General features: G+C 44.6%; 1 protein-coding gene across 3 annotated transcripts in view; it reads left to right on the top strand.

The window, feature by feature from the left end:
- Positions 1–11,687, top strand: part of BRINP1 (BMP/retinoic acid inducible neural specific 1) — a 513,527-nt gene extending 501,840 nt beyond the window's left edge. For all 3 annotated transcript variants that reach the window (XM_059926552.1, XM_059926553.1, XM_059926554.1), the window contains one exon: positions 10,194–11,687. In XM_059926552.1, coding sequence (XP_059782535.1) covers positions 10,194–11,334 — 1,141 coding nt within the window. In that variant the 3' untranslated portion in view covers positions 11,335–11,687. The remainder of the gene's footprint in view (positions 1–10,193) is intronic.
- Positions 11,688–16,940: the final 5,253 nt, after the last annotated feature.

Raw genomic sequence — 16,940 nt, 5'->3', positions numbered from 1 at the left:
CAATTATGGATTAATCTCGAACATGCACTCTGGAATGGGGAAATAACCACCAGATCCACTGTGAGAAGAACCTGAACCAAAGTCCCATTGATCACCTGACCCCCCCATAAACATCTGTGCTGATCAGTAGACCACAGTGACATTTTGTGTCTCCTAGAAATACTATCAGTTGAAAGCCAGTGTCCAGTAATCCTTGAAAAGTATGACTATTTCCTTTCCCCCAATGCACAGTCACCCAGGTAAAAGGCTGTCGGTCCCCTTGGGAGAGGTTGGGGAAAGATGAACGGTCTACATTTGTGGCTATGTGCAGGGTCCTTCCTTCCTCAAGGGAAAGATTCTGCCTCTGGGTTTCCGGGTACTATTTGTGTGACCTCAGGCAAGTCACATAACCTCTCTACTTCCCGTGGACCAAGCCTTGTCTAGGCATCATTCCACTCCAGAATTCTGAAAATCTGCCACACTAAACATACAGACAGCTCCACCTACCAGAGTTAATTGCTACTTTGACAGTCCCTGACCTACTGACGTGTGTGTGTGTGTGCACGTGCACGCACGGGTACACGCACCCTGGGAGGAGGTGGCAAATTCGTGGCAAGGACCTATTCTGAGTGTGTACTAAATTGTCCTATTGAGGAAGAGGTACAAGCCAACAGATAACCCTAGGCTAGCTCGGGGCAGCCTGCTGTCAGTCACAGAAGCCTAGAAGTACCCTCCCAACCATGGGGCAATGAAGCTTTTAACTAAGAATATCTTGTGCATTTCTTTTCTATTTACGGAGGTAAAGAAGGCAGTAAGGCCCAACCCCATGGCAACCCAAGGATGCACAATCAGGGTGAGGGGCAGGGAGTTGCACGCCGGCAGCTGAGCTTCACCATGAGTGATACGCAGGGTTTGTTCAACTCAGCACTACCAGGGATGTCTCCATGCCCATCCCTGTTTGTCACTGTACATTTGTAGCAAGTAGGGAATTGACTCCCTTGGTTGACGTAAGGCAAGAAAATAAGTATCTCCAGACCCTTTTTGTTGTTTTTAGTTTTTCAGGGTTTTTTTTTCTTCCCTGGGGCTCAGAAGTGGCTTCCTGCTCAGAATAGAATCTAGAGGCTTAGAGGATTGAGTCAGAAATAGAACTAATTTCTTACGATTTCTGTAGCTCTTTATCCAGCACCATTTCCCTATGCTCCTCCCCACCTCCACCCTCCAAATCGACCAACAGACTCACACCCGGGTGAGTTGTAATCTTAGTGATGTGACAGCTCACTGGTGACCTTCAGGAAGTCACGTCACCTCTCTGAGCCCAGTTTTTCATATCCTTAAAAATCCTTGATACCCCTCAACCCAACCTACGACACAGAAAAGTCGTGAAGATCTAAATCAGAGAACCAAACAGAAGAGCTTTAGAAAGTTTAAAAGTGATATAAAAATGTAACATCATATTGCTGCCTTAATAGTATTTTTCTGGTTGTTTTAAAGGACGATTTTTGGGGGTAAATGTTTTATGGAAGTGTTAGAGATATATAGCAAGTGAAAATATCGTTAAGTGTACATACAGCAAGATGAATTTGCACAGAATGAATTCCCACATGTAACCAGCACTTAGATCAAAGAACAGGGCGTTACCAGCAGTGCAGAAACCCACTGTGTCCTCTTCTGATACCATCAGCCTTCTCTCCCAGGGAATTATGCCTCTCTTGGCTACACACACTGTAGCTCAGTTTTTCCTCTTTTTGTGCAGTGTGGACCCTTTGGTATCTGGCTTTTTTCACCTTTCATTCTTCTGTGAGATTCCTTCGTATTGTTTTGTGTGGTTTTGGCACATTCATTCTCAAGAGTATTCCACTGTGTTTCTAGACATCCATTCTAGTGCGATAGTCATTTGCACAGTCTTCAGGTTGGGGCTGTGACAGAGAGTGCTGCTGTCTTCCACACGCCTATGAGTGAACTTCTATGTGCATTTTTGTTGGGTATCTATCTCCTAGGGGTGGGATTGCTCAGCTTTACAGATACTTCAGTAGATAATTCCACTTTCCCAAACTTGCTGAACCAATGATCTGTCTTGCAGGTAGCATAGAAGAGTTTCGATTGTTCCACATCCTTGCCCATACTTACTTAGTGTTTCTCATCCTTTTTATTTTTATTTTAGCCATCCTGCTGCAGAAGTATCCCATCGCAATTTTAATTGGCGCGGTCCTGATGACTAATGACATGGCGTTTCATGTGCTTATTGGCCTATTGAATATCCTCTTTTATGACATGCCCATTCATATCATCGTATCAGTTGCCTACTTTCCCATTTGGTCATTTTTTTTTTTTTTCTGGGACAAATCACATTTATTAAACAGTTTAGTGAGAACCTTCTGAAGAAAAATATAAATTGTGATAATTGCATCTACTGTGGTTTAAAGAGACCCAGGAAGGAGTGGCAAACTCAGGCAGCATGAAATGCCTTTGACTAGCCCAGCATCCAGCCAGTGTAGGAGTTATTTATGTACTATAAATATAGTCTTTGGGTAAAGATATTGCAAATATATTTTCTAACTAAGGGTTGTCTTTTCACTCTTTGAATGGTATCTTTTGATTCATGTGTTTTAATCCTAATATATCCCTATTAATCAACATGTTTTTTTCCTTTATGGTGAGCTGTGTTAAGAAAACTTTGCCTACTCCAATGTCATAATGACGCTCCTCTGTGTTTTCTTCTAAAAGGTGTTTTGTTGATGTTATTATTTTACTTTTCACCTTTAGATCTGCAGTCCATCTGTTAATGATTCTGGGGTACAGAAGAGATTAAGTATCAATGAGAGATTTTGTTGTTGTTGCTGTTTTAATATCAATATTCAATGGACCCAATAATATTTATTGAATTCTTTCCCTGGATTTTTAAATCTATACTTATTTCAAAGGGACCATGTTCTTTGGGAGCTCAAGAGGAACACAATAGTTTGTTTTCATGAGAGACAGTGTGTACCTACCGATGTTAGAAGCTCTACATACGTTATCTTATCTGATCTTCAAAACAATCCTGCAAGTAATGTATTATTATTCCATTCTGTAGTTGAGGAAACTGAAGCTTAGAAAGGACAAGCAATTAGCTCAAGGTGAAGTCATGAGGAGCAGAGCTATGATTCAATACCCCATGTTTTCTGACTCCAAAGCCCACATCTAGCTCTTTCTTCAAGCATCACGGTGACAGCGTTCATTAGAACTGTGGAGGGTGAGTGACCAGGGAGGCTAGGACGTTAAGCTATAATCAACTGGGCTGTTGTAGTAACTGAGGAGAGGAATATAAAACACAGTTTTCCTCTGCCCTCAGTAATAATGATAGTTAACGGTCAGTCATAGATAGCTTCCTTTCACTGTGGACCTCCCAGGAGCTTCACGTATCTGATTCTCGTTCTGAAGATAAAGTGTAAGGTATTACCTTTCCCATTTGACAGATAAAGAAACTGAGGATCAAAGAGGTGAAGTGATTTATCCAAGGTCAAATAGCAAGGTCAAATATCCACAACAAAATAGTGGTAGAGCAGGTCCAGCGTTTCCTTAACTGACTCCCATGTCTATTAACTGGCTCACCCACCGCTCACTGCCCAGATCATTGATCTAGATGACCATCACTGTACTTCGGGGTGAAGTCCATTACGCCTGGTTAGCCCCTCCTCACTCTCTCGCCTTTGGTCTGTGTGTCATTCTCCTGCCTAACTTCCGCCCAGGAAGAATAAAACCCTCTGGCAGCTCTCCACCTGGGAGCTTCCTGCTGCTTTTAGCATTTCTGCCAGCCCTAAAGAAGCTTCTGGATCCTTCCTCCTTACCCTCAGCACATCCATGCCCCAAAGCAAAATGCTGAATTTGAACATGTAGCTGATGTTGCCTGGCACCTCTTTCCAGACACAGGACTATGTAATTGCAAAAATTGTTTCATAATCCTCCCCAGTTAAACTCCTGACAACCTCATTTTAAAGACTCCATCGGATTTTCTCTTTGCTGCTCTTCCTCTCCCTCCTTCTACCCTCTGCCTCTGCCCTCCACAAATAAGACCTATTGCCTTCATTCCACAATTCCAAACCAGAAAGCATCTTCATCGTGGCAAGGGACCACACAATTCTTCTTTGGGTTTTTTCTTCCATTGCTACGAGCTGTCCCATGAGGCTCTGACGTCATGCGAAGAATTGACAGAAGGAAGGAAAACAAACTATTAAGTCAATGATAGAAACGCAAAGAGGGGAATGATTAAAGCTAAATATGAATCTGGGGAAAATGATGAACACAGACTGGGTCTGATGGCCAGTTATAATTTACCCTAGCACATCCATAAATCGAGGCTTCTTTCAGCAGAGCCCCAAGCATTCTGACACCATTGATATATTCATCTTTTATCAGCACTATTCCTGTAACACACACACACACACACACACACAGAGTCATACACAGCCCACCCCCTAAACAGTGCATCATCAGAAACCTAAAAACAACTGTTCGTCTTCCCAGTCTAGTACTAGTCTCTGGTCTGTAGAGTGCACAATTTGTATAGAGTCTCACAGAATTACTCAGACACCCATTACAATGTCAAAGAAACGCCAAGGAAGAAGCACAGGGCATAAATGAATGATTCAGAACTCCAATTTCATTTTTTAAACTTTCCTCTCCCTTTTAAATAAACACTCCTGGTAGGCAAATGGGACTTACGGATTATAGTTTTCTATTTTAGCCTAAATCTGTTCCCCCCTTCTCCTTGGCACTCGATTTGTATGATCTTCCCTAAAATGCCACTGGCCTGGCACTGCATTCCTGTCTTGGGCAAAACCTCCAATTAAAATCAGCAGGAAGTTTGCTTGAATTAGGAATCCCAGCCTGGGCTTCCCACCAGGTGGTTCCGAAAGGGAGGCGTGCCCTGTTGAAAGCACTGATGGGAAGCCCTGGGTGGCATAGCCTCTGTCCTCCAAATGATGAGCGACTCCAGCTGTGTCACCAGGAGGCCTGTCAGGTCGCCAAGAAATCCTGGCTGAGGCAAAGACAGAGCCTGCAGGGGAGCAGCGGAGGTGTCCCCATGGCCCGGAGCCTAGCTTCTCCTCCAGCCTGGGTTTGAGAGGGTAGGAAAAGTACAGCGGGGAATGGAGGGAACACGGGGTTTGGATCCAGAAATCCTGAGCTCTGATCTTCTACGTCCATGCTGTGTGGCCATGGGAAAGTCACAGTCCCTCTCTGGTCTTTCATGCCCTCTCCTCCTCTCAAAGGGGTCCTGTCTTCTCATGGGGCTGATGTAAGGATAAAGGCTGACTGCCATGATAGAGAAAGCACTCAAGAAACATCGATCCTCCACCTAAGCAACTAAATCTCAATGTTCAGGTCTAAACATGAGGGAGATGGGCTGGATATTTCCAAGGCTGTTTCTTGAAGGTTTTCTGCTTCTGTGGTCCAAGTTGCTTCATGTGTAGCCTCTGTGGGAGCCTACTTACCAGGCCCCAGGGTTTTCCAGCTTTAGGAATAAAAATGCAGCTTCCTGCCCTCCCCACAGCCCTGCTCCCCCCACCCCTCCCATCATAATGAACTGAAATCCCATCCAGCAGAAAGATGCTGATTTGGATGTATTGGAGTTCAGCTTTGGCTGCAAAGAGAAGATGCTTTGGATCCCCAGGGACAGAGAAAAGCATCTTAAGTCTTGGTCCTCACTGCCACACACTGAATGCCTTGCAGTGGGTCTGTGTCAGCCCTTTGTGAACCCCCCAGCCCATCTCTCTGGAGCTGGCCTATTAAGCCGCTCCTCTGTTGCCAGAGTTGAGGTGGGCTGTCACCAGCTAGCCTGGGAAATGGTATTTATAGATGGCAGTCCCTCTTACCCCTGGTCTCCAGCCTCTCCCTGAGCACTTGTCGGTGAGCTCCAGTTATCTGTGAATGGAGGACAGGGATCCTGGCAGGTCCAGGGGAAGCAAGGAATGTGATAATAGGCCCTTCACACATTCAAAGGGTCAGTATTTTTCCATTATTTCAATATATTTCTCTTCTTGTGGCCTGCTTCCTTCTTCTTGCTGGCTTTGTCGTTATAATTTTACATTGTGGTACGTCGGAAAGTGCGCTGGTGCTGCAGTTAGAGAACTTGGTATTTGAATGTGGAGTGACTCTGTGATGTCAGACACATTATCCCACTTGTCAAGGCCTCACTCTCTTCACCTGTGCCGTGGACGGTTATCCATGCTGCTCCGGGAGAGCTCCGGCACAATGCCTGGTGTACAGCGAGTGCTCGGTGGTTGTGAGCCATTGATTCCCTTGGCTGGTTGAAGGTGCTGCATGCCTTCCAGCATGGCAGGCTTTCTGAATATCGGCAGTTACTACCCAGAGCACTGGCTGGAGATGGAGAAGGTGTAGGAGATTGATCTGATTGAGGTGGACTCCTCATTGTCAGAAGTTGCTTGTGCTAAGGACAAGCGTGCAAAACACTGGGATGAGCTTGGTTTTTCTGGTTTTGCTCTTCTCTTCAAAATGAAGGACGGAAATCTAAGGAACGTTCACTGACCTTGGGAATCGGGGCTCACCAATAACATTGCTCTCCGTCTGACCCCCACCCCCCTTTCAGAAAAGGATGGTTTGCCCTCACGTGGCCCATCCGGGGTCCACATTCCCTGATTCTGGGAGTTACGACACATGAAGGCTTGGCTGAGTGTCTTCGTTTCCATCCTACCCACACTAATTTCATCCCATCACCTTTACCCTCTCCAGCCCTCCTCCTCCGCCACAGCCCCTGTCTGCTCACCTGGGTCAGGCTCCCCGTTTCCCCCGCCACCTCCATCACTGAGGCCGCTCCCCATCTCCTCCCGCTTCCCCAGTCCCCACCTCTCTCCTCCATTCTGTCTTTCTTCTCTCCCTGGGCCTCGCGCTCCCAGCCCCCCTCCCCGTGCCCTGCCTCTTCTCAGTCCTCTCGCAGTATCATTAATGCCTCCTTTGATACAGCCCACAACCTCACGATTATTCTGAGGTCACGAGATGCAGGTGCCAGGCAGCTCTCTGCTGCGCCTCAGAGGGCCTCTGTCCCCAGTCCCTCCTGCTCGACAGGGCTGGAATCCTAATTGGCCACTCGCCCCTTTGCTTGTGGCAGCCTCACCGGGAACGTTCATCGTCCCCTTTCCCTCCCTGAGGATGCTGAGAGCTCAGCCACAATGAGGCATTGATTCAAGGAGTGGGGGGATGCCGTCCTGACAAAGGGTCCCAATGATGAGACACGAGAAAGGGGGCGCTCTACGGGGTTATAGAATGCCTTGCAGATGGGAACAGAGGAGCTCTAAATGGGGTACTGTCCTGTCACTTGGAGAGGGAGTGACGGGGCAAGTGTGGGCCATTTGAAAGAGGCATTTTGAAATGACGCTCTCGTCAGATGGAACCACGCAATCAGAGACGTGTGGCGTGCCCCTGCGGCTCACAAAAATACCCGATGACTCATAGCCGATATTCAGTCAACGTTCTGGCTGGGGAGGCAGGAGCCGCGTGGCTCATTATCATTCCAGCTTCGTCTCCTGAAGGCTGGGCCCGCTGCTGTTCTCCAGGCTGTAATAGGATTGGTCCCACGAAGCAGAGACCGGGAGGCCTGGAGCTGTGTGGGTGGAAGGTATTGAAAACTAATTCTGCAATTCGGGAGAGAGAAGAGGAGTTTGTTTGTTTTTTAAGTGAAAAATAAGAAAAATATTAATTTTTGTCTGTTCATTCATTCATTCAGCAAACACTTCTTTAGAGCCAGGCTCTGGGCTAGATGCTCAGGGAAGGAGGGGGTCCCCTCTCTCAAGCCTTAGAGTCTGGAGGGGAAACTGATCAAAAAACCAGGGGTTTCACTACAGTGTTTTGAATGTTGTGAGGGAGGTTTCATTGCCAAAGCCAGGATCGTTCTGTGGAGTTAAAAGGCAGAGCCGTTTCAAAGAGCGCTCTAATTATTCCTCCATTTTCTCTCAGCGGATAAGCACCTCCTTTAAAGCACAGCATCCTGGGAAGCCGTTTCAACAGTATCCATTTTCAAATGTCCCAAGTAACCAAATGGTTTCCCTCCAACCCCAGAGAGATAGTGAAGTCCCTGAAAAAGTGTGTCTCAGTACCTTCAAAGGAAGAGCTTATTGTCTGGGATGAAAGTACTTCTTATTACCTTTTTAATAATTGGTCTATGCCAGGCTCTGTGCTCAATGCTTGAAATACACCATCTCATTCAATCCTCTCCCTCACTGCCTAAGATGGGCTTTATTATTCTGCTTTTAGATATGGATACTGAGGCTCAAAGACACGAAGTATCTTGTTCCTGGTTACAGAACTGAGCCTCGAACTCAGTTCTGCTTGGGCCAACGTACATGCTTTTCAATATCAGGCTGTACTGCCTGCCTCATGGTTCTTGGGCTTGGTGATTGTGGCTTGGCAGTGGAAATGATAGAATAGATAGATCGCTAGCACTTCCTACTAGATGCAGTACAATGCAAAAGGGCTTCCATTTCCAGTTTTCGAAAATGGGGATCAGGAACCACTGCCACCGTGGTCATCATCATCATCAACATCACCACAGCACGTGAGAGCCTTAAGAAAGGCTTCCTTGACTCTTGTTTGAAGAGCTACAAGCCAGGAGATCCCTCTACTCACTCACTGTATGATTTCACCTCTGAGCTCCTCTTGCCATGTCTAGAAAATGGAGCTGAGAGTCCCTTGGCAGGAATAACAAGAACTAACTTTTATGGAGTCCCTAATACCTACCAAGTTAGGGGCAAAGACTTCACAAAAAAATTCATGTCATCCTCACCACAGCCCGGTGTGGGGGGAATGATTAGGAAGGTGAAGGAAACTGCCAGCATTCCCTTGGCTCAGGAGTGGAGGTGCCAGGATTTGAAGCAATCTCGGACTGACCTCAAGTCCCAAGCTATTTTGGGGATGTGATTGTGAAGCCCAAGTGAGAAAATGGGAGTGAATGTACCCTGTGCAGGGTAAAAAGTGCTAGACACATGTAAGGGATTATTCGTAGCATGGAAGACAGCCAAGAGGGGACTTGCACAGAAATGAGAAAAGATGAGAGGCCACTAAGCTGACTGTCTTACATCTTTTTACCTCTTCTTCTGTTGCTTCTTATCTGATCTAGTATGTACCTTCACTGGAATGTTTCAGAGGCTGGAATCTGGGGACAGGCTTGGGTTTGTTTATAAACGTGTTGAGGGGCTATGGAGAGGGGGGCCTAGAGGTACATGTTGTGTTGGAAATTTCACTGACCTGAGAGCTTGGAGCTCTGGAAAGAATGGGGGAAATAACATCTTTCTTACCTGTTCTGAAAAGCCACTATGAGGATCACATAAGATCATAAATATGGAAGCACTTCCTGATCTCCAGAGTCATATAAAATATAATTTGATTTTTTTTTTTAGTTCTTTAATTAATTAATTAATTAATTTTATGGCTGTGTTGGGTCTTCGTTTCTGTGCGAGGGCTTTCTCCAGTTGCGGCGAGCGGGGGCCACTCTTCATCGCGGTGCGCGGGCCTCTCACTATCGCGGCCTCTCCCGTTGCGGAGCACAGGCTCCAGACGCGCAGGCTTAGTAGTTGTGGCTCACGGGCCCAGTGGCTCCGCGGCATGTGGGATCTTCCCAGACCAGGGCTCGAACCCGTGTCCCCTGCATTGGCAGGCAGACCCTCAACCACTGCGCCACCAGGGAAGCCCTATAATTTGTTTTTGTTGAAGTTTTTGGATGTTATATAACCTCATGGGAGGAATCTGTGAAGAGGGTTGAAACATCTGGTGCAGGTTAAAAGAAATAACCCCTTAATTCTTCTTATTGCCGATCTTTTACAATCTGTTGTCATCCAGCAGGGGTTTCTGAGTTCATACGTTTTAATTTTCTGAATCAAACTTCCGTGGGACGAATGAATAATACAATTATAGAGCTGTAAAGGCCTCAAAGAACATTCACTCCAACCCCTTCCCTTTACAGATGAGGACATTGAACATTAGAAGGGTAGAGTACAAGGTCAAGTAGCTGCTCTGTGGCATTACCAGGAACTACAGTGTAGTTCTTGTCATTGATGTTCGGTGCCCTTCCTATGATAACTGTTCTACCCAGTCCTTTCATTCTTTGGGCAGCTCCACTTTGCATTAGCAGTTGGATAACCATAACCCCACTTTGCATTAATAGCTGAATAACCACAAGCCCACCCATGATGGTTAACATTCTCCATCTCCCCTCTACCCCCCAGGACAATTCAGCAGTGGCTTGCAAGGGTCCAGTCGCTTCTCTACTGCAATGAGAATGGGTTTTGGGGGACCTTCCTGGAGAGCCAGAGGAGCTGCGTGTGCCACGGCAGCACCACGCTGTGCCAGCGCCCCATCCCCTGCATCATCGGAGGGAACAACAGCTGTGCCATGTGCAGCCTGGCCAACATCTCGCTCTGCGGCTCCTGCAACAAGGGCTACAAGCTATACCGAGGCCGCTGCGAGCCACAGAATGTGGACTCGGAGCGGAGCGAGCAGTTCATCAGCTTCGAGACCGACCTGGATTTCCAGGACCTGGAGCTAAAGTACCTGCTGCAGAAGATGGACTCACGCCTCTACGTCCACACCACCTTCATCAGCAACGAGATCCGTCTCGACACCTTCTTTGACCCCCGGTGGCGCAAGCGCATGTCCCTCACTCTCAAGAGCAACAAGAACCGCATGGACTTCATCCACATGGTGATTGGCATGTCCATGCGCATCTGCCAGATGCGCAACAGCAGCCTGGACCCCATGTTCTTCGTCTACGTCAACCCCTTCAGTGGGAGCCACTCGGAGGGCTGGAACATGCCCTTCGGGGAGTTCGGCTACCCGCGCTGGGAGAAGATCCGTCTCCAGAACAGCCAGTGCTACAACTGGACTCTCCTGCTGGGCAATCGGTGGAAAACGTTTTTTGAGACGGTCCACATCTACCTACGTAGTCGGACTCGGCTACCTACCCTCCTGCGGAATGAGACTGGCCAGGGCCCTGTGGACCTGTCCGATCCCTCCAAGAGGCAGTTCTACATCAAGATCTCGGATGTGCAGGTGTTCGGGTACAGCCTGAGGTTCAACGCCGACCTCCTTCGCAGCGCCGTGCAGCAGGTCAACCAGTCCTACACGCAGGGCGGCCAGTTCTACTCCTCTTCGTCTGTGATGCTCCTCTTGTTAGATATTCGGGACCGAATCAATCGCCTGGCCCCCCCTGTGGCCCCGGGGAAGCCGCAGCTGGACTTGTTCTCGTGTATGCTGAAACACCGCCTGAAACTGACCAACAGCGAGATCATCAGGGTGAACCACGCCCTGGACCTCTACAACACCGAGATCCTCAAACAGTCAGACCAGATGACAGCCAAGCTCTGTTAACCTGGACTCTTTGCCATGGACGTTCCCTTTTGTTGTACAAACAGAACAGAACCAAGCAAAGCAAAACAAACACAAATTTGTAAAATGTAATTAATATTCAAAGGAAAGGAGGAAAAATCTTCATTCGTTGGAAACGAAAACATTCTAGCAACTGTATAAAACCGTTGGGCATGTTTGTTATTTCTATACTCTGTCGTGAAGAAGGGTCTCAGCCTTGGGAGGAGCTTGGAGGGAGTTGCTTCTTAGGCCTCAGGTGCTGTATTGAGGGGGGAGATGAGAGAGAGCATATGCAATGAATTGTAAAGATCTCTGCTGTGCAGGTGCTAAGATTAAACACTAAAAAGAAAGATATATGTAATGTACAACCGACACTGCCATTTTTCCTTGTGGGAGGAAATGGACATAGATAAAGAAGATATTTCTTCGGTTATGATTTCTTCCCTCTTTATCCTTAATTCCTTGTGGTTCATTTGATTCATTTGCACACAAGGGTGGGGATGCAATGACAATTCTGTCTCACCCAGATAGCTTCTTTCACGCTGAATAAACTGAAGCTAATTGAAGCTGGACAATAGGTGGGATTGTGGGGGAGAGGCATTCACGTAATCACAGGGTGTTAAAAACAGTAAGGAACCTTGGATATCAGCTTAGTGACCTCCTTGATTCAGTTTGGGAAATAGCCTCAGAGAGAAATGGCATGCCCTTGGCTACACATGGTTACTGCCTGAATAGCGATTTGAGCCCTGCCTTCTGACTCCTTCTAAATCATGCCGGCCACTTTTGTGTTTACTCCAACTAAACTGCCAAGGGATGAGTGTTTTTCAGTCTCAGGTTGTTTTGATAGTTGTTTTTCTTTTAATCAAGAAACCCCTTTTACCTACCGTCTCCAAAAAGAAATGGTGTCAGATTTCCTAGAAATGCTTTGCATATTAAACTTTAGTTTGACTAAAAATCAATAACCAAAATAAAATAGGGTAGGTTTTAATATTGCACTGGTCTGCCAGGCTGACTTCCCCAAGTAGGTATCTAAAAAAAGGTCCTTTAACTCAGAATACACACCACACATACACACAGACACACAAATACACTAACACTGCCACTTCTTGGGCATCGCTGAAAACTGAGAAGCCTTGTCTGGGACTTGGGGTTTAAATTGAAAGGAGAGATGCAAGAAAGAAAACTCATTTCAAAGCACTTCTGTAGAGGATTTGGGCAAATACCATTTCTTACCAGTTCTCCAGGAACTCTGCATTTATCTTTTTGCTAGGGTGGTACTAGCCAGAGGTGCTTCGAATCTTCATTTCCAAACTGGCAGAGAAACAGGACCACACATTTCAGGGTTGGAAGAGAAAATAGGACTCTTCTGGTCTCGACGTCTGCCCAGTGCAAATCTCTTTACCGTCTTTGGGAGATACCCCTGTTTGCTAACTGCACCATTCCAGGAACAGGAAGCTCATTAGATCTATCGTCCACATTCCTTGGATTCCCCTTTCACTGGGGGGGAGCAATAGTGCTCATTCCAGCTTGTGTTATAAAACAGATCTAGTTATTCGATGGTTCTTCTGTACCTTTACCAGCTTCTCTGTACCTTCCACTCACGGGTTCCAGTTCTAGAATGTGCATTTTCTCCTCATGTCAATGCTTTTGTAGATAAAATACAAAAACTATCTCAGGGGTCACCAGAGTCTGTAATAATATGACTCAAAGAGAATACCCACCCCCCTTATAGTTTATTTTAAGATGAAAGGAGAGGGCTTCAGTGTAGAAGAGGTAAAGAATTATCTAGTTTACTTGAGTGTGTGTGGGCAGGGGGGAGTGGAGGGGAAGGTATATCCTGGTTTTTGCATAGTGAAATTCCAAATGTAATGTTCCAGTTTTTAGTATGAATTAGCATATATTTTGATACGAACTTTAACACTTAATGTGCACTTCACACCAACGTAGTTGTTTGACCTCAGATCTTGAGAGGATTCGGTGTTCATTTAGGTTGCAAATTCTTCATGCCAGAGGTCACATAGCAGCTATTTATCAAGCACAAGATTTTGCAGAAAGTCAGTAAATTATTAAACATCTCTTCAACACCTAGTAGATGAATGAGGCATGCCAGAAAAATGAGATTTGGAAGGAAATGGTCCGTGCTTTTGTGCCATTCACACAGTAATGACAAAGACATATGAACCAATTCAAAAATAAACAATAATTACAGTACACTATGATGAGTGCTATTGTGGGGTCGGACACAGGGAGGAGACGTGAAGAAGTTATTAATTCTGTTCATGCAGTTGGTACAGGCTTTATATGGACATGTTCATCCTGAGTGTTGAAAATGAATAGGACTTGGGCAAATAACAAGGAGCAGAAGGGCCAAAGGAACAGAGAATGCAAAAGCACAAAGGAATAAATATGCATGGGTATTTGAGGGTCAGTTAAAATAGTTAAAATAATAGTGTTAAAGGGTATCCTTTTAAATGGTAATCCTTCCAAGGAAAGTGAGGATTTCGACTCTAAATGAGAAGTTAAAATAACCATCCATAATCCTTATAACCTAAAGAATGAATTCAATTGTCTCTCTTCCTTTCTCTTTCATCTCTACCTTCCAACAAGTTCCAAATACTCATAATGTAATAACCCCTTATATTTACACAGCGCTTTACAGATAACGGGGCAATCTTCATACGCACTGTGCTACCTAAACCTCATCCGAATTCAATTAGAGCATTCAATCCAAGTTCTTCCCCAGACTTCACCAACTGTGTGTGTGTATGTGTGTGTAAGAAAGGTTTCTTCCCATTACCGTAACAATAGTAATTACATCACTTTATATTACAAAGAAAATACAGCAATATCTAATGATTGGAAAGATAGGGGAAATATATAAATTTTCCAGGACAGAGAGATTCAGAGATTCAAACATCGAAATATTTGTTCAAAGGTGAAATGAAAATACTTTTCTATAAAAGGACACAGAGTTGTGTGGATTTCCAAGTATCTCTTGCTTGGGTCCAGCTCTTTGAGCTAACAAGGTTCCCCTCCAGCTGGGAGGAAGAGAAGCCTGAAGCCCTCAAGTGAGATTTTAATTCAGTTAGTGTTTACCAATTTGATGCAGCAATCAAGGACCTATGGTGTCTGATTAATAGGCTGATGCTAAGGTAAAAGAGTAAACAGAGTACCCATTTGGATAAGCCTGGCAGCAAAGCATGGCATTGCCATGGAAACCACAGAAGGCCATTAATTAGCTATCAAATAAAATCATTGGAAAATTCTGGGCCCTGGCATATCTGCCCTCTTCAAAGAGGAGGACAAGAAGTGTTCATACTAACAGCAAAGTCTCCCTTCATTGATTAAAATCATAGCTGCACAGGCACTACATGTCACAAAGTGGAAGAAAGATTAGGAAGTAAAACAAATTGACACGATAGAAGGAAAGAGTCTTTGGGATTATCCAATTCCAAGGATATATTTTAAATGTAGAGTATCTTATTGGGTTGTCTATGTTGATAAACTTATCTCAATGACAAACATTTTCTCCTATTCTCTGTTTGTGGAAAGAAAGTGAGAAGAATAATATGTATCCACTAGATGGTGATAAATGATTGGGGGAAGCTATCAGAGAGTCAAAGTGTGAGAAGCAATTAACCCCTAAAATAATAGATGGAGATTGTGTAACTTTGAAATTAATAGGGGGAAATTTTTTTAATTAAAAAGAAGGCAGAAAAGGAGAAACAAAAGAATCATTAAAATAGCTGAATACATAAACAGACATAATAACAAAACTTGCCACACAAATAATCACAATAAATGTACTTGGACAAAACTTGCCAGTAAAGAGACAGAGGTGGTCAGACTACAAGTTATAACTTTTAAAAGTAATGGGGGGAAAGTTTGAAAATAAAAAGATGCGTAAAGGTATCCTAGACAAATATTAACTAAAAGGAAGCTGATGTAGTACTGTTAATAGCAAAGTGGACTTTAAGGCAAAACACATTATTAGGATTAAAGATGGTCAATTCAGCAGGGAAAGTGGAGAGAAGAGTGGACACATAGAACCGTAGACTCTTCAGGCTAAAGGGGTCATTAAAAATCTGTAAAACTTCAACTTTCAGAGATGAAGAGTTATACTCGAAGTTATTCTACAAGTTTTGAACACTTACCATGATTACAGTTCTCTTTTCACTACCTCCAAGTAAAAGACTGTCCAGTCCAACCTCCTAACCAAGACAAGAATCAGTTCCATGACACTTAAACTAATAAACTAATAACGTACAGAAACTCATACGCAAATATTCTCTCTCTCTCCTCTATCTTTCTGTTCTATGTCACCAAAATCTTCTATATAGGCATTTTTCCAATTGAAGATCAATGCAAATCTTTGGTTGGTTATAATGAGCTCAGGCTGAGCAGAAAGTACTCTCTTCCTAAGAACAGAGTAATACCAGTGGCTCCAGCTCTGCCAACCTGAGAACCTACAGATGGAAGAAGTTAACTGAATGAACTCTCCTTTCTCAATATCCCTGTCTTTCCAAATCATTATCAGGGCCTGAAGGTACAAGTGCAAGGTCATCCCTCACTTTTCAGTATTGGATCTAATGGTAAGCATTCTGCATCAAGGCATATGGTACATTCTCTGACTGGCTTGGAACCCTCTTTCCTCTGAATAACTCACAGATCAAGACAGATGCAGGGAATGGGATGGGACAGTTTTGAACCAATGGGGAGGAAATCAACTCAAAAGTCATAGTTACTTTTGGGGGAATTGTGGATCTTTTTGAGAAATGTGAAAGCTCTGGACTCTTTCCCAATAAAAATGTACCTTCACATACACTTTTGAATAATATTTCACAGATCCCTTAATGATCTTTCTTGAACATTCTAGAATACTACAAACCTTCAGTAAGTGCCTCTGATCTCGCCTAGACCCTTTATTTTACGAAATTTAACACTTCAGCTTTCAGAGATGAGGAGTTGACCCAAAGTTATCCTAAAAGTCTTGAACACTGAGCATGGGTTTAGTTCCCTTTACACTATCTCAAGCATATTTTGGCCTAGGATCTGATATCAAGGTAATGTAGTTCAGATAGCTGAATCCTGCCCTTAGGGAAGGCAGTTTTTAACATACAGGTAAACACCTTAATGGAAATGACAGTTATGGTCACATTAATAAAACCCAAAATATACTAAATCCCAAATGTATTAAGTAGATACATTCTGTATAAGCACTAACTAAAAGGAAGAGGTCTCTAAACCAGAAAGTAATGAGCTTGGTTAAAGGATGAGTAGGCATGCATTGGTAAGTATTGCATCATCAGTGGAGAGAGAGTCTGGTTCACTGAACCTGGTACAATAGTACATGAAGTTTGAAAGAGAGAGGGTTTGTCCTACTCAATTCAGTCTATTCCAACAATACCACAGATGGAGTGGCTCAGATAGCAAACATTTATTTCTTACATTTCTGGAGGCTGGGGATTCCAAGATCAATGCACCTGCAGATTTACTGTCTGGTGAGGATCCACTTCCTGGTCATAAAGGGCTGTGTCCCCACTGTGTCCTCACATGGCAGTAGGGGCAAGAGAGCTCTCCGGGGGTCTTTTTTATAAAGGCACAAATCC

The sequence above is a fragment of the Balaenoptera ricei genome, chromosome 6 (assembly GCF_028023285.1).
Source record: "Balaenoptera ricei isolate mBalRic1 chromosome 6, mBalRic1.hap2, whole genome shotgun sequence".
In the NCBI taxonomy this organism is placed as follows: Eukaryota; Metazoa; Chordata; class Mammalia; order Artiodactyla; family Balaenopteridae; genus Balaenoptera; species Balaenoptera ricei.
The sequence above is the reverse complement of the archived record's forward strand: the minus strand, read 5'-3'. Positions and strand labels throughout refer to the sequence as shown.